The sequence below is a fragment of the Schistocerca nitens genome, chromosome 11 (genome assembly GCF_023898315.1).
Source record: "Schistocerca nitens isolate TAMUIC-IGC-003100 chromosome 11, iqSchNite1.1, whole genome shotgun sequence".
Lineage (NCBI taxonomy): Eukaryota > Metazoa > Arthropoda > Insecta > Orthoptera > Acrididae > Schistocerca > Schistocerca nitens.
In genome coordinates this window covers 149632990-149659115 of record NC_064624.1, presented here as the reverse complement: position 1 = coordinate 149659115, position 26126 = coordinate 149632990, and the positions used below count along the sequence as shown (strand labels likewise).

The following is a 26126-nucleotide window of genomic DNA, read 5'->3' as shown; positions in this document are numbered from 1 at the left end:
CTGCCACAACTAACTTCTGCAGTCGAATATGCGTAGCGCTACACAGGCATGCTTTGCAGGCAGAATGATAAATACTGTCGCCAAAACTTCTGCGTTAAAAAAAAAAAAAAACGCGGAAGACGAGTTTTTTTTTTTTTCTCCGCCTCAAGTTTCGACCACTGCATTTTCACACATTATCCAACGAAGTACATTCAAATTTGCAGGCACAAAGATAACAAAGATAAATACTGGCACCAAAACCTCTGCATCATTAAATCAATTAAAAGAAAAGGTAGAAGAATGTAAACATTATGCCTTGTATTCTTTCGTGTTTGCTGCTATCTCATTTAAATCCTATCTGCCTAATAAACTATGAAACTAGAGTGAGATAACAGCAAACGCGGAAGAATATACATATCATGTCATGTTTATATTCGTATTATTCTTACGCTAAATAGTGATATAGTCAGAAATGAAGCATGGCAGCTGGCTAGATTTTTAAATCTTAGATGACCCTCATTTCTGTGCAGAATGTAATGTACTAAAGAAGCATCTGCAAAGATTTTCAAACGGAGTAAAATTGTCGCTAAACTCTCGTTAGAACTACTTCTACCACACGCAGTCTATTATTTGGTTCTTGTTCATCATTATCAAAGAAAGCAGCAGTGTATGTAACAACAAATAGCAGTCTCTTGCCAGTGTTTCGCGTATGAGACAATTCCTCTCTCCTTTTTTTTTTTTTAATTGTAAGCGGCGGTAGGGCGCACAATAGCAAGCCATGCCACGAGTGGCAACAGGTTGTAAACACTCAGTATCAGAACGCGACAAACAATGCATGACACAGTACAGTAATGCATTTTCAGCATAGAGTGACATAAACACCTGTAACAAAGAGAACGGCACTTATAAGATTGAAGAAAAATAAGCAATCAATTCAAAGCAGCCGAAGCACGTGAAAAAGGAAGGGTACCCGTATAAATAGGGATGGAGCGCCTGACACATAGCAATGGCTACTTGCTAAAGTTTAACTGTTAAGCTTACGACACGAACCAAACTACTGTGGCTGTGTCTTCATCCATTAGACCATGTTACAATGGACCAGCTTTGTTTCAAATTGGAGGTACAGTCTAAATCTTTTCTCTCCCCTTGAATTTAGAGTCTCAAATTTCAGGTGTAGCTTAGATTCGGGAAATTTTTTTTTCCTCGATTTCGAGTCTGATCTTTCAGATGCAGCTTAAATTCAAGTGCGGCTTAGATTCGAGTAAATACGGTATTCTTAAAGCTGAAGAAATACCTCACTCGTCAGCACTTTTCATCCTCTCGAGAAGCCACTGTGGCTCTAGATAAGCACTATGCAGGACCACTGGAGGAACACTACAGAGAGAGAATAATGGCATTGGAACACTGCTGGATGAAACGTACTGATGTTAGAGGAGGTTATGTTGAAAATTAAAACTTAACTGAAAATATAAATTGTTGACCGAGAACTTTTCAGACCGGACCTCCCACTCACCCAGTTGCGGGAGTTCGCCGCCCTCTCCCGGAGCAGCCGGTCCAGTTCGGCGCCCTCCCCAGAAGCAAACTGCTCGGCCACCCGCTTCACGTCCTCCAGCTCTGCCTCACTGCAGAAGGGCCGGCACGAGTCCACGAACCTGCTGACAGCGACACAGGCCATGATCCAATAGCAGTAAATTTCCAACTTTATGGAAAATGAATGGAAGAGTGAGGAATCTCTCCGGTTTTCACAATGTGACTGACCGCTGATGTACCGCCAGGTGCTCAGCTGAATTGTTGATACAACTTTCCGAGTCAACTTGTAACAAAGCAGGTTTGGCCCTCAACATCCTACACTACCGGCCATTAAAATTGCTACACCACGAAGATGACGTACTACAGACGCGAAATTTAACTGACAGGAAGAAGATGCTGTGATATGCAAATGATTAGCTTTTCAGAGCATTCACACAAGGTTGGCGCCAGTGGCGACACCTACAACGTGCTAACATGACGAAAGTTTCCCACCGATTTCTCATAAACAAACAGCAGTTGACCAGCGTTGCCTTGTGAAAAGTTGTTGTGATGCCTCGTGTAAGGAGGAGAAATGCGTACCACCACTTTTCCGACTTTGATATAGGTCGGATTGTAGCCTATCGCGATTGCAGTTTATCATATTGCGACATTGCTGCTCGCGTTGGTCGAGATCCAATGACTGTTAGTAGAATATGGAATCGGTGGGTTCAGGAGGGTAATACGGAACGCCGTGCTGGATCCTGACGGCCTCGTATCACTAGCAGTCGAGATGACAGGCATCTTATCCGCACAGCTGTAACGGATCGTGCAGCCACGTCTCGATCCCTGAGTCAACAGATGGGGACGTTTGCAAGACAACAACCGTCTGCACGAACAGTTCAACTACGTCTGTAGCAGCATGGACTATCAGCTCGGAGACCATGGCTGCAGTTACCCTTGACGCTGCATCACAGACAGGAGCGCCTGCGATGGTGTACTCGACGACGAACCTGGGTGCACAAATGGCAAAACGTCATTTTTTTGGATGAGTCCAGGTTCTGTTTACAGCATCATGATGGTCACATCCGTGTTTGGCGACATTGCAGTGAACGCACATCGGAAGCGTGTATTCGTCATCGCCGTACTGGTCTATCACCCGGCGTGATGGTATGGGGCGCCATTGGTTACACATACGTTCGCATTGACGGCACTTTGAACAGAGGACGTTACATTTCAGATGTGTTACGACCTTTGGTTCTACCTTCATTCAATCCCTGCGAAATCCTACATTTCAGCAGGATAATGCACGACCGCATGTTGCAGGTCCTGTACTGGCCTTTCTGGATACAGAAAATGTTCAACTGCTACCCTGGCCAGCACATTCTCCAGATCTCTCACCAATTGAAAATGTCAGGTCAATGGTGGCCGAGCAACTGGCTCGTTGCAATATGCCAGTCACTACTCTCGATGAACTGTGGTATCGTGTTGAAGCTGCATGGGCAGCTGTACCTGTACACGCCATCCGAGCTCTATTTGACTCAATGCCCAGGCGTATCGAGGCCGTTATTATGGCCAGAGGTGGTTGTTCTGGGTACTGATTTCTCAAGATCTATGCACCCAAATTGCGTGTAAATGTAATCACATGTCAGTTGTAGTATAATATATTTGTCCAATGAATACCCATTTATCATCTGAATTTCTTCTTGGTGTAGCAATTTTAATGACCAGTAGTGTAATTTGTCTTTTATATGCCTAATTACAAGGTGTACAACTTTGTTTCCACCGTTTGCTGATATGTGGCAACAACAGTAAGTAGCGGTTGAAAGAAAAAGATTGCAGACATGGACCTCAGTCAACATAACCTCATTCAAACATTAGTTGATTTGTGTCTCCATCATAAAGGTGTTCATGATTGAAAATGTCAGTTTACGAACCTAATTCTTGTCATTTGCAGGTGGTGTTACTGTTTTATTTCAATATGAAGAAAACAGTCACTGTGTCTCATCAAATGCCCTCAACTACGTACACTAAATATGCTATTAGGGAAAGAATGCGTCGTGAGTGGTTTCAACACTTCAAGAACAGTGATTTTAACGTCGTAGACTGGCGTAGTGGTGGAAGAGAGAATGTTTTCCAAGATGCAGAATTGGAGACATTGCCGAGTGAAGACTCGTGTCAAACTCAAGAAGAATTGGCACGGTTAGTGCAAGTCATACAGAAAGCCATTTCAAAATGTCTCAAGACTATGGGCATGATTCAGAAAGATGGAACTTGGGTCCCATGTGAGCTGAAACAGAGAGACACCGAACGGTGTTTGTGAACAGTTGCTTCAGAGGCAAAAACAGAAGGGATTTCTGCATCGGATTGTGACCGAGGATGAAAAATGGGTTCATTACGATAACCCTAAATGCAAAAAATCATGTAGATAACCCGGCCATGCTTCCACGTAGACGGCCAAACCGAATATTCACAGCTCCAAGATCGTGCTCTGCATTTGGTGGGACCAGCTCGGCATCATGCACTATGAGGTGTTAAAACAAAGTGAAACAACCACAGGTGCTTGTTATCAAATGCAAATAATGCATTTGAGCAGAGCGTTAAAAGATGAACAGCCGCAATACAGCGAGAGGCACGATAAAGTGATTTTGCAGCACAACAATGCTCAACCCCACATTGGAAAAGAGGCCAAAATGTACGTGTAAGCGTTAAAATGGAAAGTCTTACCCCACTTGCCGTATTTTCCAGACATTGCTCCCTCTGACTATCACCTGTTTAGATCAATGGTGCATGGCCTCGCTGACCAACACTTCCGATCTCACAAAGATGTCACAAATTGGATCGATTCGTGGATCACTTCAAAAGATAAACAATTGTTTCGACGTGGGATTCGTACACTGCCCAAAAGATGGGAGAAAGTAGTGGCCAGCAATGGAAAATACTTTGAATGATACATGTATAACCAATTTATTTCATTAAAGCCTCAGATGTTGGGGAAAAATGGCAGAAGCAACGTTGTACACCTTGTACAGTAACCAGGATCTATACCAGCTTTATCCCCCCATGCTGTTATTCATCCCAAAAATTTTGTTGATAGAATCCATTATCTGAGCACACATTACATGAATTTACACACATAATGCAATTCACTGTTATGAACATTTTCGATTAATTAGTTTTGCTGGAAATGCTGTATTTCAAGAGTTATTGTATTTCAAATTTTTCAGTCTAGAAGGCATCCATAAAAACCCAGTGGGCTAATAAATAGATTCAGTAAAGTGGATGATCTAAAAGCTGTAGACCAATTTTTACTCATTTCAAAGAATTTTCTGAACCCAATGACACCAATAACAAATATGTAATTGCCATAATTAAGAATTATGTAATTTTTAATATTGAAGTTTTAATAATCAATATGCATGCCACATCTTAAAATCAGGAATCCCCAGAGTGTAAGCATAACTTGGTTCTGAATTTTTCAATAGCCACTACTCATATTGGTAATTTAATAACAGAGTCTGACAGTATGTATTACATCTATTTAAAGAGGAATAATTTGACCTAGGGAAATTTAAAATAACAATCAAATAACCAACATTACATTATATGCTAATGCGTGTGTATGCAAGGATGAAATGCATAATTCTGTGTATGACGCTTCTGGTTTTTCTTAGAATTAAGTCTTGGTCAGTATGTAACTTGTTCCAGAATTTCAGTACTCTCTACACTGTGTAGTCTATTGTTTGAACTAGCCTCAGGATTATTTGGTGATATAAGCATTGACTATTATAAGCAGTGAAAGACTTGAACAATTAACATTTGTAAACATGTCACCGTATCTTAAACAATTATCGTCATTCTGTGTGCCTCGTGTATGATTTGTTGATCTGCAATAGGAAAAATTAGTTTGTATGCCAATTAATTCAGAATTCTCATCCTTTCGGCAGAATATAATTTAAAGGTAATCAAATGTGAGTACAAGGAGATCTACATAAACATTTTCGATCTGTAATCAGGCCCGATCTTTAGCGACGGGAATCAAACTCCATAAATAAATATGCGAAATAATTTTGTGTGAACGTCTGAAAAGAGCTACTGGACTTTTCTTTTTATTGATTAAGAGATACAATCCTGTAATGAACATTTTAAGCTAAAGGACCAGTGGCGTGACTACCGAGAAGAAACATTAATCTACAGGTAGGTTCACCTCGTATCCGTATTAAGTAAATCTTCCGATACCAAATGTCGGCTCTGTTCCGTGACATAATGATATTGTAGCATATGATGTCATACTTCTGTAAACAGGAAAAGAACAGAACACCGTTAATATCTTTTGAAATGTATGCTGTGGCGACAAGATAGATGTGTGGTGTAATCTGAGGCCTAGGTTGGGTGTGAAGGTTGTGTGTCACCTAGATGTTTCCACCCTCCATTCTGCCTCACCCAGCCTCACTGATGCTAACTGAATATTTTGGTTGCATGTGACTATTTTCTGACCTAATACAAGCTCAAATTATGTACCACAGACATGCAACAGCACTGACAGCCAACACGTCTTGTAAGTGTACTGCCATATTGCTGGTTTAGTTGTGGAGTATCTTTGCGGGCAGCCACTTCTAGGGAGCCGAGCACAGGACACGGAACTGATATGTTGTGTAGCGTGTAGCTCCGCATGTGAGAGGCATTGTTAGTATGGAAGTTGAAGTGTTGCTACAAGTGCTATTAAAGTGATGATATATTGAAATGGTTCAGAAGAAAGTGCGTCAAGAAGTAATTTAAAAATGAGCAGTGCTGCTGATAACGTTTTTGTGTATACTCCTGTTATGTGTTGTACTGTACTGTATCAATCATCTGTGCTGTGTTCAGTCTCCAAGAATGAATTAATGTGAATCAGTAAAACTATTTGCCACAAAAAGATTGCAGCCAAGTGCCAGTGTCTTGTAGTGAGTGTGAGAACGTGCGTTCGATCATCACGTTCCGCATCATCAACAATCAACCGTGCCGCGCAAGCTTGTACAAGTGAGAACTGAAAAACTAACTTTATGAACAGTGTGAAAATATCATTACTAGCATCAAGGAGGACTGATACCAAATATCTGTGTATGCGTGACAAGCGTAAGAACTTTCGTGCGATCATTCGGCTTCCGCATCATCAACAATCACCCGCGTCGTGTCGGTTACGTGTACACTCGTCCGAATGATTTTGTGGACTGTTAATCATCCATTAATTGGGATAACACTTCCGAATTACAATGTAAACAGCGCAACCTGCAATTTTCCTTTAATCGTCTCATAGTATAGTTGTTCATACCAGACGTCGAACAGTGACAAGGAACGTGGAGTGGACAGGGCGCACGGTTCAGAAACAACAAACAGTTTAAAGGTACCATCCCATCCTTTTTTGTACTCCCGGGCCTGTTACAGTCTGACTTTACAGCAAATTCTCACCAGAAAGAAAGTAAATGGCCATCAGGAAGCATCCAGATGTTTTGCTGGGATAATACAGCCAGGGCTCCTTGGGTTAAAAGGCAGATTTCCTGTGAGGAACCTGCAATAAGGGGATGATCTGTCTTACCCAGATGGGGGAGAGACAAAGATTTTTTGTGTCTCGCTAATGCTAATATTAGAACGGGAGGGAAGGATGTCAGGCAAGGTGCTTGTACTAACTTTATTAAGCTCCCTAGGTATCTGTCAGAGACAGCAAAGGACTCGGAAGAGCAGTTGAACAGAATAGACAGTGTCTTGAAAGGAGGATATAAGATGAACATCAACAAAAGCAAAACGAGGATAATGGAATGTAGTCGAATTAAATGGGGTGATGCTGAGGGAATTAGATTAGGAAATGAGGCACTTAAAGTAGTAAAGGAGTTTTGCTATTTGGGGAGCAAAATAACTGATGATGGTAGAAGTAGAGAGGATATAAAATGTAGACTGGCAATGGCAAGGAAAGTGTTTCTGAAGGAGAGAAATTTGTTTACATCGAGTATAGATTTAAGTGTCAGGAAGTCGTTTCTTAAAGTATTTGTATGGATTGTAGCCATGTACGGAAGTGAAACATGGACGATAAATAGTTCTGACAAGAAGAGAATAGAAGCTTTCAAAATGTGGTGCTACAGAACAATGCTGAAGATTAGATGGGTAGATCACGTAACTAATGAGGAGGTATTGAACAGAATTGGGGAGAAGAGGAGTTTGTGGCACAACTTGACTAGAAGAAGGGATCGGTTGGGAGGGCATATTCTGAGGTATCAAGGGATTAGCAATTTAGTATTGGAGGGCAGCGTGGAGGGTAAAAATCGTAGAGGGAGACCAAGAGATGAATACACTAAGCACATTCAGCAGGATGTAGGTTGCAATAGGTACTGGGAGATGAAGAAGTTTGCACAGCATAGAGTAGCATGGAGAGCGGCATCAAACAAATCTCAGGACTGAAGACCACAACAACAACAACAACAACAACAACAACAGGTATTTAGAGAAAAATATCTCATGAAACACTAGTTACTACTCACTGAACTGAGGCCATAAGTACGCACATGCCTCACGATTTTTCAGCGAGAAGTCACTGTGACTGATCACTCGATGGAAGACTGTGTGACTGCTAGGTAAAAATGATGATGTAGCTGAGATAGGTATTGCAGGGATAATCACAGCGACAGCTACAGAGAAGCTATGAGGCTCTACTGTGCTCTATCATGATGTATTATGTCAATGGACACTTCGCTTCACCGTCGGGAAATCACCCCAGAAGTAGCTGTAACACCATTCCACAGTGTTAGACGTGACAATGCTCCTTCACAGCTTGCTTCGTGTATCACGTAACTTTCCAATGTGCTGGTGCTTTGAGTTTCTACATCTACATCTAGATAGGTACTCTGCAAGTCACCATATGGTGCACGGCAGAGGGAACCACGTACCACTACTAGCCATTTCCTTTCCACTTCTACTTTCAAATACAGAGAGCGAAAAATGCCAGTCAATATGCCTCCGTACGGGCCCTAATTTCTCGTATCTTATTTTCTCGGTCCTTACGTGCGACGTTTCCTGGCGGCAGCAGAATCGTTCGGCAGTCAGCTTCGAAGGCCAGTTCTTTAAATTTTCTCAATAGTGTTCCTCCAGGGATTCCCATTCGAGTTCCCACAGCATCTCCACAACACTTATGTGATGCTTAAACCTACTGGTAACAAATCTATCCCATCCCTGAATTACTTGGGTGTCCTCTTTCAGTCTGACCTGGTACAGATCCCAAAGACTCGAGCAATATTCAAGAATAAGTTGCACCAGCATCCAATACGCAGTCTCCTTTACAGATGACCCATACTTTCCCAAAATTCTGCCAACGAACTGAAGTCTACTATTTGCCTATACTACCACTTTTCCACACGCTCATCCCATTAAATGTTTTTTTTTTTTTTTTTTTTTTTTTTTTTTTTCACCCAGACATTTACCAGGTGTACCGGTATGAAATGAGCGTTAAGATACAAATGTGTCGATAGGGAACATTTGTTGTGAACGAGCCTTAATTTTTTTTTTGTTTGGTTGGTACGACATCTGTCAAAGATGTTTAGTATACATCAAGTCATGGAACAAACAACATCGCATGTTTTCAACCTGTTAACAATGTCGAATTTTGTATCAGAAAGTGATGATTTGCAAAAAGCATTAATTTTTTGTTTTCATTCGGAGAAAGGTGCTGCAGAGTCACATCAAATGCTTGTCGAGGCATATGGCGATCGTGCTCTATCAGAAACAACATGCAAAAGATGGTTTCAACGGTTCAGAAATTATGATTTTGATGTAAGAAATGAAGAACGTGGAAAACCACAAAAAAGTTCGAAGACACCGAATTGCAAGCAATATTGGATGAAGATGATTCTTTGAGTCAGAAGCAAATGGTAGCAATGCTAATTGTTGCACAACAGACAATTTCTGACCGTTTGAAAGCTATGGGAAAGATCCGAAAGTGTGGATAATGGGTGCCACATGAATTGAATGAAAGACAGATGGAAAACCGAAAAACCATTTGTCAAATTTTGCTTCAAAGACATGAAAGAAAATCAATTTTGCATCAAATTGTTACTGGCGATGAAAAATGGATTTATTTTAAGAATCATAAACGGGAAAAATCGTGGGTTAATCCAGGACAACTATCAACATCACGTGCAAGGAGGGGGCAGCATAGCAGTCCATTAGAACAGTTGAGGAGAAAAACACGGAACATCAGCAACACATGCTCAACAATTACCAAACGCTGCCTCAAATATAATCGCAATATGAAAAATGACGAGGCCAGTAATTTTATGGGACAGTGAAACTACAGTATCTGCTGAAATACACTGAGGTGACAAAAGGCATGGGACAGCAATATTCACGTATACAGATGGTGGTAGTATTGTGTGCACAAGGTATAAAAGGGCAGTGCATCAGCAGACTTGTCATTTGAACTCAGGTCAAACCATGTCAAAAGGCTTTCGAGTGATTATGGCTGCAGGACAGGAATTAACAGACTTTGAATGCAAAAATGCTGTTGGAGCTAAATGCATGGTACATTCCATTTCGAAAATCATTGTTGTTGTTCTTGTTATTGTTTTTGTTGTGGCCTTCAGTCCTGAGACTGGTTTGATGCAGCCCTCCATGCTACTCTATCCTGTGCAAACTACTTCATCTCCCAGTACCTACTGCAGCCTGCATCCTTCCAAACCTGCTTAGTGTATTCATCTCTTGGTCTCCCTCTACGATTTTTACCCTCCACGCTGCCCTCCAATACTAAATTGGTGATCCCTTGATGCCTCATAATATGCACTACCAACCGATCCCTTCTTCTAGTCAAGTTGTGCCACAAACTCCTACCCAGTTCTATTCAATACCTCCTCATTAGTTATGTGATCTACCCATCTAATCTTCAGCATTCTTCTGTAGCACCACATTTTGAAAGCTTCTATTCTCTTCTTGTCCAAACTATTTATCGTCCACGTTTCACTCCCATACATGGCTACACTCCATACAAATACTTTCAGAAACGACTTCCTGACACTTAAATCTATACTCGATGTTAACAAATTCCTCTTCTTCAGAAACACTTTCCTTGTCATTGCCAGTCTACATTTCATATCCTCTACTTCAACCATCATCAGTTATTTTGCTCCCCAAATAGCAAAACTCCTTTACTACTTTAAGCATCTCATTCCCTAATTTAATTCCCACAGCATCCCCCAATTTAATTCGACTACATTCCATTATCCTCGTTTTGCTTTTGTTGATGTTCATCTTATAACCTCCTTTCAAGACACTGTCCATTCCGTTCAACTGCTCTTCCAAGTCCTTTGCTGTCTCTGACAGAATTACAATGTCATCGGCGAACCTCAAAGTTTTTATTCCGTCTCCATGGATTTTAATTCCTACTCCGAATGTTTTTGTTTCCTTTACTGCTTGCTCAATATATAGATTGCACAACATCGGGGAGAGGCTACAACCCTGTCTCACTGCCTTCCCAGCCACTGCTTCCCTTTCATGCCCCTCGACTCTTATAACTGCCATCTGGTTTCTGTACAAATTGTAAATAGCATGTTGTTCCCTGTATTTTACACCTGCCACCTTCAGAATTTGAAAGAGAGTATTTCAGCCAACATTGTCAAAAGCTTTGTCTAAGGCTACAAATGCAAGATACGTAGGTTTGCCTTTCTTTAATCTATCCTCTAAGATAAGTCGTACGGTCAGTATCGTCTCATGTGTTAGAATATTTTTACGGAATCCAATCTGACCTTTCCCAAGGTCGGCATACATTAGAGTATGTTGTTGATATCTGGTATTGGCAGTTTACTGATGACCGAAGTGGTGTCAGTTACCAGACACATCTAAAGCAACCTCGTGCCGACACTCACCTCTCCACAGTGTGCTCCAGAGACGGCAGGGGCAGCGGCGGCAGCAACTCGTCCTGCCCGAACGTCATCTGGCCGCTTCCCTCCGGCACGACGTACAGTGCGCGCACGCCCGCAGTCAGCGGCAAGGTCGCTCCAGCGGACAGCGGCCCCACAGCCTCCGTCACGATGGCCACGCCATCTCCACTGCTGCCCTTGCTGCTCCAGATTCCCATTTTCCCAGTGCTCCCCTCTGCAATACGTCATGAAACTCAACTGCATAATTTTCTTTATGGTACGCTGCAATATGGTATCAATCTGTTCATTTTGTCACTTTCGTATGTGAAATTCAGACATATCATTATCGATTTATTTTTGAAATAATGTACGTATAAATAACAATTATGTCCATGATCCTGTCACATTCAATCTAGCTATTAATGTTCTGTTTAAACTTAGTTTTTACAATCACAATGCAAAATTAAAATATTTCGAATAATTATTTCATTTTATAAAATTAAAAACTATAAATTCATATTCTTGTAATGAGTGTGCAAAGGACTTAAAACCAATATCATTCTTTTACTCAAACTCATGTAAAAATCTGTTAGTTACTATCTTCATATTTTTGAACAGAAGTTTAATAACATACACTATGTGATCAAAGTGTCCGGACACCCCCAAAAACATTTTTCGTATTAGATGCATTGTGCCGCCACCTACTGCCAGGTACTCCATAACAGTGACCTCAGTACTCATTAGATATCATGACAGAGAAGAATGGGATGCTGCTCTACAGAACTCATCGATGTCGAACATGGTCAGGTGATTGGGTGTCACTTGTGTCACACGTCTGTATGCGAGATTTCCACGCTCCTAAACATCCCTAGGTCCACTGTTTCCGATATGATAGTGGAGTGGAAACGTGAGGGGACACGTACAGCACAAAGGCGTACAGGCCGACTTCGTCTGTTGACTGACAGAGACCGCCGACAGTTGAAGAGGGTCATAGTGTGTAATAGGCAGAAATCTATCCAGATTGTGACACAGTAATTCCAAACTGCATCAGGACCCACTGCAAGTACTATGACAGTTAGGCAGGAGGTGAGAAAACTTGATTTCGTGGTCGAGCTGCTGCTCAAAAGCCACACATCACACCGGTAAATGCCAAATGACGCCTCGTTTTGTGTAAGGAGCGTAAACACTGGACGATTGAACAGTAGAAAAAACATTGTGTGCAGTGATGAATCGCAGTACACAATGTGGCGATACAATGACAGGGTGCGGGTATGGCGAATGCCCTTTGAACATCATCTGGCAGTGTGTGTAGTGCCAACAGTATAATTCAGAGGCGGTGGTGTTATCGTGTGGTTGTGTTTTGCATGGAGGGGGCTGGCACCCCTTGTTGTTTTGCGTGACACTATCACAGCACAGGCCTACATTGATGTTTTAAGCATCTTTTTGCTTTCCACTATTGGAGAGCAATTCGGGGATGGCGACTGCATCTTTCAACACGATCGAGCACCTGTTCGCAATTCACAGCCGGTGGCGGTGTGGTTACACGACAATAACATCCCTGTAATGGACTGGCCTGCACAGAGTCCTGACCTGAGTTCTTTATAACACCTTTGGGATGTTTTGGAACGCCGATTTTGTGCCAGGCCTCACCGACCGACATCGATACGTCTCCCCAGTGCAGCACTCCGTGAAGAATGGGTTGCATTTCCCCAAGAAACCTTCCAGTACCTGATTGAACATATGCCTGTGAGAGTGGAAGCTGTCATCAAGGCTAAGGGTGGGTCGTCATCATATTGAATTCCAGCATTACCGATGGGTGGTGTCACGAACTTTTAAGTCATTTTCAGCTACGTGTCCAGATACTTTAATCACAAAGTGTACAAGTTGAAGTTTGAGTTCAATGTTCTGTTGCTCAGAGAGAGATATTATAAATAAATTAATATTGCTATGCAAAATGGAAGTTGAAGTTAATTCATACAATAGCCACCTCCGCTCCTAGTACATGAAAGGCAACAATACAAGACTTTAATGGAATAACCGCACTTTATATTCGCCAAGAGCAACCGTATAACAGATAAGTAAAATTTTTACACTTCTCGTTCTCAAACAACTTTTGAAATATTGCAGCATACTCATTTTTTTGGAGTAAATTACAGTTACAGTCAATGTCTGAATCTATTTGGTATTTGAGAACAATAGTAACAGAAGAGTTTCAACTGGTTAATTTTTCTGATTGACTTTGGTCTCTGATGCCTTTGAATAATACAATCACAGATGAGACACCACAATGTAATCAAGGATGTAGCGTGCTGCACTGAAGGTTGTGATGATGCACGGTATTGTATAAACTGCTACAGAGTGCCCAATTACTGTGATCACACTCCTAAAATATACACTTTTTTTTATTATTTGCTCTATCTTCCAGGCGAAATTAAAACATTTCAAATAATTATCTCATTTTATAAAATTGGAAACTATAAATTCATATTCTTGTAATGAGTGTACAAAGGACTTAAAACAAATATCAATCTTTTACTCAAACTCATGTAAATGTCTGTAAGTTACCAACTATATATTTTTGAACAGAGGTGTAATAACATACACTATGTGATCAAAAGTATCCGGACACCCCCAAAAACGTTTCTTATCCAATCTGTAATTTTGAAAATCTTGTTATTCAGTACACAGTTAATACGATGCTGATGATAACAGTTTACTGAGAAAAAAATTATTTTGAGTAATACCGGAACTTACAAGTAACTAAAATCAAGTGCACTTCAAAATTTGACCCCACTGATAATTGTCTGTTCTAGGATTGGCATACCGGTACCTTAATTCAAAAGTACTTATTCTCCCCTTTATACACAGCATCTTACCTTTTCTGAAATCTGTGTACTGCAAAAGTTACCTACATTCGAAATTGTCGGTTTCTAGACTGGTAAAATATTTTTGAATGTGAACCTTTCAATATTTCAGTGTTATTGTCTGTTAGTCCTAATTTTGTTGTTGTTAAAGATAGACAGTTTTCCCAGAATAACATCTTAATTTATGACAATATAATGTAATTGGATACATAAAAAAGTTCTCCTCACCAAGTAACAGCTGGACAACAAACATATATAAAAAAAGGTTTCATGCATGAACACTTTCAGAGTTAGTGTCTGGTTAAAGGGAAGGAAGAGGGGTGAAGGAAAAGGATTGGAAAGGTTTACGAAAAGGGGTAGGGTTTGAAAAAGTCACCCAAAACCCCAGATGGGATGAGAAGGAAAGGCTGATTGTTGGGCACAGCACCAGATGAGATTTGAAAACCTGAGATCTTACACGTCTCTAGCCTATCTTCCACTCTTAAGCTCTCAGATTTTCAAATCTCATCCGATGCTCTTCTTTCCTTCTCATCCCACTGTAATGGTTCTTTATTTACGTGACCATTACGGCACTCCAACCCCAGTTCTCGATACCAGTAATATCGTACTACTTTTCTGCGACGTAACAGACATATTTTTGTGACAATATTCACATTTGGTTTTATTAATGTATATGTACTCCGATGTATCGATATATTACAGTGATATGGTTCTCGTGCATATTCATTTCTGTGAGACTGTCATAATCTTTGACTTACTTGTAACCGTTTTGGCACGAATGTGCACAGAGCGGTCTTTGTTTCACTTTGCAGAAGTTAAGTTGTTATTTCGCCTAGTAAAAGAACAGTCAAGTCTTGTGTTTGGTTAAAGTGGAAATTAAATATATGAAGATTGATACAAAACTGCTTTCTTGATGATGTGACAATTAAGAAGAAGTATATGTGAATTTACAAAAATTTAATAAAAATGTGGATCGTGAACACCAAGTCAAAAATTATTTCTACCATACCATTGTTCTGATCTGGGATTGTATCATCATTAAGAATTTCCTGAAAAACCGCATTTGTTAGGTTTTCAAATATTGCTAAAATACAGATCTGGACCTTCTAGGAGTCAAAGTGGAATCACCCTAGAATCGACAAGATGAGCCATAACAACTTCGACGAAATCTACGTGGAAATCCATTCAAGATAAGTGCCAAAATTAATGACTTCTTTACAGTGACTTCATTATTTCCGTTCTGACGATACCATCCACAGTCAATAACTTTGTTGTTGCCCAATAAAGCGAACATATGCTGTGTGAGTAACATTATTAATCTGATTTCTAACCTACTTTGCAAGTGGTGGTATTGTTAGACCCTGACCCGGGTTCTGGGTGACTTTTCTGAACTCTACCCCTCTTCCTAGATCTCTCCAGTCCTCTCTACTCACCCCTCTTCCTTCCCCTTCAACACTTCTGCCTGAAGGAGGAGCCACTGGCTCCAAAATCTTGCATACATAAAATCTTACTTATGTACCTGTGTTGTCCTGCTGCCACTTGGAGAGGAGATTTTTTATCTAAGCAATTACATTATATTGTCAAAAATTTATTTTCATTGTTATCTTGATTTAAGAAATATTTCAATTACAAAATCAGTGTTCCTAGACAAGTCTTAGCAGTCTAATAGGGTTGGGTTGTTTCAGGGAGGAGACCAGACAGCGAGGTCATCGGTCTCATCGGATTAGGGAAGGACAGGGAAGAAAGTCGGCCGTGCCCTTTCAAAGGAACCATCCCGGCATTTGCCTAGAGCGATTTAGGGAAATCACAGAAAACCTAAATCAGGATGGCCAGACACGGGATTGAACTGTCGTTCTCCCGATTGCGAGTCCAGTGCGCTAGCCACTGCGCCACCTCGCTCTCCCAGCACACAATCCAACTTCCACTCCATAAAATAGAATGACAATTTACACTTTTCTGAGTATATTAAATGAAATGTTAACCAAAACAGCATCCCTACCTTGTGCATATTTGTACAAGTGTGGTTCGAAAAGTTCTCGGAATCACAACGAGAGGTCAGTGCTAGCGCAACGAGTTGTCCACGTGATATTCACCGGACTGTTGCCGTAAACACGTGCCACGTCAGTGCTCTTGTAAGAGTGCTGTGGTGGTAATGTGGCTCTGTTGTCGTTCCCGCATATTGATTTGCGATGATGGAAAAAAAAAAAAAAAAAAAAAAATTGAGATTCAAGCAGCGAGTAAGTACATCATAAAGCAAGGTATCAACTGTTGCCAAGGGACAAATGAATTTAAATTTGGTCGGAAGAGCTTAGATGATGATCCACACTGTGGTCAACAGAGATGTGTCACTACTCCAGAAATCACTGCAAAAGTGCACAAAACAGTCACAGAGGATCACCGATAGAAAAAACTTGAAATTCCGCACACTTGCCAGATGTCATCTGAAAGGGTATATCACATTTTCACTGAAGAATTAGAAATGAAAAAAAATTATTTGCAAGATGGGTGCAGTGACTCTCGATGCTGGATCCAAAACGCGTGAGAATGGAATATCGGAACAATGTTTGGCTCATTTTAGGAGAAAAGAACAAGATTTTTTGTGCCAGTTTGTGACAACAGATGAAACTTGAGTGCACTACTACAACAGTCAAAACAGTGGAAACATGCTGATTCTCCACCGTCAAAGAAGGCAAAGACAATTCCTCCAATGGGAAAGGTCACGGTATCAGTGTTCTGGATGCGAAGGGGATTCTGTTTGTAGATTATCTCCCCACTGGGCAAACAATTACTGGAGAATATTATTCTAACCTCCTGGACAAATTACAACATATGATATGTGAAAAAAGGCCAGGTTTAGCAAGGAAGAAAGTCATCTTCCATCAAGACAGTGCGCGCCTGCACGCATGTGCCATCGCCGTGGCAAAATTACACAAACTAAAGTATGAATTGAATAAAAATCTCTCGGTGTACATGCCGCGTCAATTCTGGATAAAACTCCAAGCTTTCGACCACTACCTCCATGGTCGTCGTCAGGGCTAAAACTGACTGTCGTGAACTAGCGAGGTTCCCACTTTTATATGCAAAGGACGGCTTCTGATTGGCTGGAATACGTCAGCGATATGGCGCGTAGTGAAGTGGTGCCCTCTACTTCCATAGATGTAGTTGCTATCCCGCGTTGCTTGCAGCACCATCCCTCGAATCGGGAGGTAAAGTGCGAGAAGTTTTTCTCTGCGATTTTTCTTTATCCAGTGCACTCTTCCAAGTGTTGCTAAGTGCATAGCCGTTGTCTCTGTTAAAGTTATTATCGCTGAGTCTAATTTCGACTGCTTCCCGGATCACAGAGTCCCAGTAATTCGATGCGTGGGCTATTACTCTGGTTTCTTCAAATAAAATCTTATGCTTGTTAAGCAGGCTATGTTCAGCCACCGCTGATTTTTCCAAATACCTGTATTTTAGGTGGCACTGGTGCTCGATGCAGCGGTCGGCAACGGTTCTTACAGACTGGCCCACGTAATTCTTGCCGCATTCGCAAGGAATAGTATAAATTCCCGGCACTCTTAAGCCGAGACTATCTTTGACTGATCTCAACATTTCCTTAATTTTCCTAGGTGGTCGGAAAACTGGTTTTATTCCTTGCCTCTTCAGGACTCTGGCTATCTTGCTCGTTGTAGCACCGCAAAAAGGAAGCCACGCTATGTGTTGGTCCTCTTCTTGTATATGGCTGGCATCGTGTCTAACTTTCTTGGACAATACTGATTTAATTTCACCGGCAGAACCTCGCTAGTTCACGACAGTCAGTTTTAGCCCTGACGACGACCACGGAGGTAGTGGTCGAAAGCTCGGAGCTTTATCCATAATCGACGTGGCATGTACACCGAGAGATTTTTATTCAAGAAATACGTCGCGAAAGACTTCGTAGCTAAAGTATGAATTGTTGCCACAGCCACCTTATTCACCCGATATGCATCCATCAGACTTCCAGCTCTTCCCAAAACTGAAAATTTTTCTTCATGGATGAAGATTCACTTCAAACAAAGAACTGATAGCGGGAGTTGACAAATATTTCGCAGGCCTGGAGACAACTCAATTTCGAGATGGGATCAAGACACTGGAACATCATTGAACCAAGTGCGTTAATCTACAAGGAGACTACAACGAAAAATAAAAAACAACTCAGTGATGTAAGTACTTTTTTCTATTCCATTCCAAGAACTTTGCGAACCACCCTCGTATTCCATGCTTTTCCTATCTTTTGTGTTACTATACAAAATTTATTAGCATGCTATTTTAACACTTTATGATAACTGCCCTAAATACATCATCCTCACATAGGTGTCGTCGATAAACACACAGTCAATCGGCAGCTAGCACTCAAAGGCCATGACCACTATACGAGGTGTGGCTAGAAAAAAACCGGACTAGTACTGGTGAAACAATAAAACGAATGCAATAAGGCTGAAAGTCACGTGGCCTGTCACGTGACTCTCGCTCCACCTACTGCTCGAGTTTCATCTGCCTCCTGCACTCAGTCTGCCCGTGGCGTCTGTTTTAAGTAGTTGACGTTTTGTCTATGCGTCGGAAAATGTTGGGTGTACAGAAAGAACAGCGTGTTAACATCAAATTTTGTTTCAAACTAGGAAAATCTGCAAGTGAAACGTTTGTAATGTTACAACAAGTGTACGGCGATGATTGTTTATTGCGAACACAAGTGTTTGAGTCGTTTAAACGATTTAAAGATGACCGCGAAGACACCAGTGATGACACTCGCACTGGCAGACCATTGTCAGCAAAAACTGATGCAAACATTGAAAAAATCCGTAAACTTGTTCCACAAGATCGCCGTTTAACAATCAGAGCAGTGTCTGAGTTAACAGGAGTTGACAAGGAAAGTGTTAGGCAGATTCTTCATGAAAGTTTCAACATTAACAAAGTGTGTTCAAAAATGGTTCCAAAGTGTCTCACAATTGAACAGAAGGAACGCCGAAGAATGATTTGTTCTGACATCCCGGAAAACATTGAAAGTGATCCCACCTTCTTACAAAATGTTATTACTTGCGACGAATTGTGGTTTTTTACTTACGATCCCGAAACTAAACGCCAATCGATGCATTGGAAAACTCCTGGTTCTCCACGACAAAAAAAAGCACAAATGTCAAAATCGAAATTCAAGGCAATGATGATTGTTTTTTTTGACATCAAAGGGATTGTGCACGTTGATTGGGTACCAGAGGGACAAACAGTGAATCAGCATTACTACATTAGCGTCCTGGCTACCCTACGTGAGCGAGTACGGAGAAAACGGAACGATTTGTGGAGAAAAAAGTCACGGATCCTTCACCGAGACAATGCCCCAGCTCACAGTGCGTTGTCAGTGAAGACGTTTTTGGCAAAACACAACATTCCCATCTTAGATCATCCACCCTACTCACCTGATTTGGCCCCCTGTGACTTTTTTCTTTTCCCTAAAGTCAAGTCAGCTTTGAAAGGAACTAGATTTGAGACTGTTGAAGCAGTAAAAGAAAAAGCGACGGAAGTAATGTATGGACTTACCGAAAATGATCTGCAGCATTGCTATGAACAGTGGAAAATTCGTATGGAGCGGTGTAGAGACCGAGGAGGAGAGTACATTGAAGGAGATAACATGAAATTGTAAATAAATGTTTTTTCCAGCATCAGTCCGGTTTTTTTCTAGCCGCACCTCGTACACCATCCTCACATAGGTGTCATCGATAAACACACAGTCAATCGGCAGCTAGCACTCAAAGGCCACGACCACTATATATCCTGTAACTGTTTGTTCATGCACTGAGTTGGCGACCAATATCCATCTTGTAAAACTCTGTGGCAACCTATACTAGTGTAGTAATGAAAGTTGTATGCAAGTTCACTGATCTGATGTATGAAACCTATGAACATTAGTAGCCTACTGATCAAAATCGTGATTGACAGTGTTACGCACACATCACTGAAAATCTATTCCTGTGATGTTGTTGGTGATTGTTTTAAAAATCACTTCAGAAGCCTTGCAATCAATGAGTGAACTTTGAGAAGGGGGAGGCTACCAAGGAACACAATCAGCAAGTCGAGTAAACTAACAGATCTTCTGACGATTTACAAGGAAGATTTATATCAGTGAAATTTCAATGTAAGACTTACATCCTGATTTATATTCCAAACACGGTATAATGAAATTAACTTATCCTGTATTGACAAATTGGACAAACTTTTTTTTAATCAACAGGGAGTAGCATAAATTAATAAGGTAAATATTGACAGAAGGAGACTCATTCAAGTAAACACGGGCAGAAAAATGAGCTTTTTGCTAGATGACCAAATTTGTGGATAAGAACTGACACTGGCTTCAGTATATGATATTGCACTAGATGGAAAAAAATGTGTTTGAAATATAAACTTTTTAATAAATTTCATCTACTTTTGCTTAAATTTCATATACATCACGGTTGGGAAATGCGGTACATGTATGATGTGCAACTGACCCATTCTGCTGTTGATGTAAGATGACATCCAATGCGCCGAATGGTCCGAGATGGATAGGAAGAGCACATCCTGTACCTTGGCCTCCAACACCACCTGTCATCAGTTTTCTGTGTTTTTTTTAATATGGTTTTGTCTCAACGCACGTTTACATCTACATACATACATGTGTTCAGTCAAGCTGAAGACACTGAAATACCTTGAAAACTACACATCGAATAACAGGAAGTTGTAATTCCAATTTGTTTGACTCGGACAGAGAACATCCTACAAGCAAAGTTCCTCCAGTTTAGAGCTAAATATGAAGATAGCTTAATTCAGCAGAAACCAATACTAACAGTTAACAGAATGTGAGTATCAGTGTAGCATAAACTCTGTAGTTAAAAATGTAGGTAACTATTAAGCTTTCAACAGCATACAAACATCAGGTGTTATTTAGTATATTCACAAAGTATCAGGTTCCTTTCTAGTTTAGTTGATTAAATTTATCTGGCATGAGCTCAATATCAATAAGCGGTATAGTGAGAGTTTATTATTCCAACAGTATATGGATTAAGTTTATACGATTTCCTTGTCTTTTTTTAATGTCAGGGTTGCCACAAGTTTCAACAAGTGAAATTCCCTGATATCTCCCCGATTTCCTGACAAGTTTTAGCATTTTTCCCTGACAAATTTTGAGATCTCAAGGGTAAGTAAAGTCATAAGTTGACAAAAAAATTGTAAGGATTTCTGTATTTCTAAATGTTGAGCAAAAATCTTAAGTACTAACATCAACATCTTTTGTAATGAACTGTTTTTAGATGGAGAAAGCAAGCCAATGGTATATATGTTTCATTAAAACCACTGAAGTCATTTTATTTCAGTAAAGCGAAACACATTTGGTGACAAAAATATGCATTTTGTTGGAGTCGCAAGACAGATTTAAAATAGGTTCATTGCTTTGAGAAACAGCCTCAGAAAAAAAGTAGGCCTCTTGAAAGAAATGTATAAGTGGGGGAAGAGTTGTGTAAACCAACAATGTAGGTGACCGCCAATAAAATGTTTTGTTTGTTATTGTCGGTTATTACCCGCTGTATTATGTCTATTATTCTACAGGTATTGTGTGATTTTTCTTTCAAAAAACAGAGGAGTACACAATTTTATTCTTCTTATCGTTCATACTTTATAATATACAGGGTGCGTCAAAAAAATGTATACACACTTTGAACTGTCATAGACAATTTATTTCACATTCTACAAGGTTAAATATATGTGAGAAAGTAATGTTATGTTTCTTCAATAGGTGGTACAAGTGGCAAGGAAGTAACTGCAACATGGCGGACGTGCGTTTGAGCTTTGAAGCGCTGAAGCAGATAATTAAGTGGTACTGGAAGTTTGAGTATGTAGCTGCGGTTCGAAGACAGTGGAGAAGTGAGTATGATACAGAACCACCTTCAAGGTTAACAATTACACGTCTACGAGACAAATTCGAAATTCATGGAACAGTGTGTGATGTGCATAAAGGTCGATCAGGGCGACCTCGTACAGCTACAAGTGATGATTCCAAAACTGCGGTCTCGGAACTGTTTCAGCGTTCGCCTCAAAAATCTTCAAGGCAAGCAGCACGTGAGAGTAATGTAAGTGCTAGTAGTGTGCTACGCATTCTGAAGAAAGGCAAGTTTCGTGCGTACATTCCAAGGCTGGTGAAACAGCTAAGAGACGACGATCCAGATCGAAGGTTAGAATTTTGTGAATGGGTTCAGGAGATGGTGAGACGTGAACCGCGATTTATGGGTAGCATAATTTGGTCGGATGAAGCCCATTTAGACTCAATGGAACTGTCAATAGGCACAATTGTGTGTAATGGGCTGAAGATAATCCTCACATTGCAGTTGAAAAGGCTGTGAATTTGCGTGGTGTAAATGTGTGGTGTGGTTTGTCTGCAAGGGGACTCATTGGGCCTTTCCGCTTTGAAGGTACTGTTACTGGAGAAACGTACCTGACAACGCTTGCCGACTCCATATTCCCTGCCATTCGTGCATTGTACGGTAACGGTGAGTTTTATTTCCAACAAGATGGCGCCCCACCACAGTATCGTAGGGACGTACAGGCATACCTGGATCACAATGTGCCAGGCCAGTGGATAGGACGCAGGGGACCAATCGAGTTTCCTGCACACTCTCCAGACCTCACGCCGCAGTAAAATATGAGGTGTACAAATGTAAACCACATAACCTGGACACACTTCGGAATGAGATTAAGGCGGTGTGCGCAGAAATCTCGTCGAACACTTTGGTACGATGTACGGAATCGGTGGTGACTCGTACTCAGAAATTTATTTATGCTGAAGGCCACCAGTTTGAACATTAATCAAATTTGCAAAATACATTAATTTTTCCAATTGGACTTAAGCTTTCCATTTCCAGATTTTTAACATTGTAGAACGGAAAATAAATTTTCTATGACGCTTCAAAGTGTGTATACATTTTTTTGACACACCCTGTATAAACTACTTACAAAATGCCAAGAATGTACTAGAATAAATAAACTGTCTATGAAATGCCACACTGTACGAAGTACTCGTACTTGCGGTGAGACAGTCACAATTCCTGAAATCCATCGCCTGCGGCCTCCGGTCTGCCGAAGAGCACCGCAGTCCTGGGTCCGCGGATAAACCACAAAAATCCGCCACATTACGCCACACACAGACAGACCCAGCTTGCAGAGACTAGATCCAACAGGCAGAGCCCACACATTAGTGGGAAACTACGGGCTTCGGATCGCCAGGCCCGATCCGTTAGAGATAACAGCAGAAACAGCCTGCAGTTTTGGCCTGTCACAGAGGGCCACTCCTGCGAGCAGCTATTCACGTCACAGACACCGTAGTGACGAAATGAGACTGCGGTGATCACCCACGCGACAGATAACTTGTGCAAATACTCTGAGAATCAATACCAATGAGGAGAGGTAGCAACTCACGATAAGGACGATTGCTGAGCCACAGACAGGCACACAGAAAAGACAATCACAATCATACAACTAAATTTTCGGCCATAGCCTTTGTCAGAAAATGAGAGCGCACACACATTTGTACGATCACTCGGACACAACTCGGGCATACACGACCGTCGTCTCCGGCTGCAGCGTCGACAAGCTCTGAGAATCAGATCCGAACAAACCGGTTCTCACACCTCCCTGCCATTCGTCAGCAGCTGCTAGGCTAGTGACAAGAAGTGGCGGCTGCAGTGACTGCAATCTGAAGGGAGGGGAGAAGCAGATGAATGAGAGAGTAGGGAAGCGGTGTACGTGCTCAGCTGCGCCCAGCCAGTGACAAAGCATGACATTTCAGTAAACAAACTATTTCATGCTACTGAGACAAAAATGAGATTTTCCAGTTTTTTTTCTTTTTTTTTTGTTTTTTTTTTCCCGAATTTCCCTGATGTGTTTGAAATGCCCTGATTTGCAGAACTGGTAACCCAGAACGTACACCTTTACTTGTCTCACATTCCTGTAGCTTCTCCTCCTCCATAGGAACTGCAGAACACAATGAATGAAAATGTCGCTGTTCGTTATACAGAGGGGTCCAAAAAAATGTATCCACTGTTTAAAAGTCCATAACTTGCAAACTAATTGACGGAGTTGTCTTATTTTTGGTGAAAGTGTAGCTTAAAGTCCAACTTAAAAGATATCACTGTGGGTTTTCAAAATGGTGACCATTAACATCCACACACAAACGATGCCACCGAACTGCAGCACGAACTACTGACTGCAACGTGTTCAGTTGGATATTTGCACACGAATGTACGATGGATTCTCGAAGTTCATCCGATGTGTGTCGCTTTTGTCGATAAATGATGTCCTTTAGTATTCCCCACAGGTAAAAGTCCAGAGGGGTTAGGTCTGGGGAACGTGGTGGATACTCCACGACACCTCTATGGCCTATCCATCTTCCTGGCAGATTTTCGTCAAGATACGCCCTAACACGATTTTGGTAGTGGGCTGGGGCCCCATCTTGTTGAAAGTAAACTCTTCAGTCTCCATACAAGTCTCAGATGGCAGGTAAACTGGATGTCTGAAGCTTCTGAAGGTACACCTCACCGGTAACTGTGCCGTCAAAGAAGAATGGCCCAATCGAGCCCCACTAAGACAACCCACACCACACATTTACTGCTGACAAATTCACGGCTTTGTCTACATGGACGTTCGAATTTTCGGCAGCCCAGTAGATGCAATTGTGGTGATTTACTGTACCATTGAGTTTATTCTGTGCCTCATCAGACCACACAGTCATCTCTCCAAACTCTTCATTGTTGCGCACCATATTAGTAAACCACTCGCAGTACTCCATTCTATGATCTGGGTCGTCCTCGTTCACTGCGTGTAGCAATCGTGGGATGTAGCACTTCCACTTTGCTCTTCAAAATTCGCGGAACACTTGAGCGACTCACTCCAGTTTCACGGGCACACTGCCTCACAGACTTCTGTGGTGAGCGAGTGAATTGTTGTAACACACAATGGGAGTTAGCTGAACTTGTCACTGTTACAGGTCGTCCAGATCGTTGTTTGTGTACATCTTTAACACAGCCTTCGGCTTCAAATTTGTCTCATATGCGACGAATCGTTAAACGTGTCGGTGGCTCTGTTTGATACTCATTTCGCCATTGCCATTGAACCACATTAATGTTTTCGTACTTAAAATACCACTTTAAAACTGACTTCCTTTCATCGAATGTAAGCCTTGCGCCAGCCATGTTTACTCGAGTAACTAGGTGCAACTAAGAACAAAACACTGACTATCTGGCGACTGTCATCTGACAAAACAAACCAACGCAATACAACGCTTGTGTGGCGATTGCCAGAACTACAAACTATTACACTACCAAAGATGAGACAACTCCGTCAATTAGTTTGCCAGTTATGGACTTTTAAACAGTGGCTACATTTTTTTGGACCTCTCTGTATATTTAAATGATCTAATGGACAATGTCAAAAGCTCCCTGTGGCTGTCTGTATATGGTACTGTTGTATATACACTCTGATCAAAAATATCTGGACACCTACTAGTGGACAGTAATATGGGGTGTGTCCACCCTTCACCTTTATGGTGATGTAAACTCTGCTGCGGACAATTTCAGTGAGGTGTCTGGATGTCTGTGGAGGAATGGTAACCCATTATTCCTCGACAGCAAAAACCATAGGTGCTAGTGATTTTGAATGCTCACACCTGGAGCCCAAAGATGTTCCTCAGGTTTCGTGTAGGGACTCTGGGCAAGGGCAGCACATTTCAGGAATGTTATTGTGCACAAACCACTGCCTCACACATGCTGCATAAATGTGACAAGGTGACCAATCAATCACTGCCTTGGAATTGTTCCTCCACTGTACACAGAAGTCAATGCTGTAACGTATGTTCACATCCTTCTGCATT

The 26126-nt window shown here is 41.3% G+C and overlaps 1 protein-coding gene across 3 annotated transcripts in view; it reads right to left on the bottom strand.

Annotated features, from left to right (window-relative positions):
- The window catches only part of LOC126213328 (peroxisomal carnitine O-octanoyltransferase), a 313022-nt gene that overhangs the window by 269013 nt on the left and 17883 nt on the right, over positions 1–26126 (bottom strand). For 2 of the 3 annotated variants that reach the window (XM_049941018.1, XM_049941019.1), the window contains exons 2-3: positions 11367–11595; positions 1493–1631 (exon numbers count right to left, since the gene is read on the bottom strand). In XM_049941018.1, coding sequence (XP_049796975.1) covers positions 1493–1631; positions 11367–11578 — 351 coding nt within the window. In that variant the 5' untranslated portion in view covers positions 11579–11595. The remainder of the gene's footprint in view (positions 1–1492; positions 1632–11366; positions 11596–26126) is intronic. The other variant, XM_049941020.1, reaches the window with a different exon arrangement.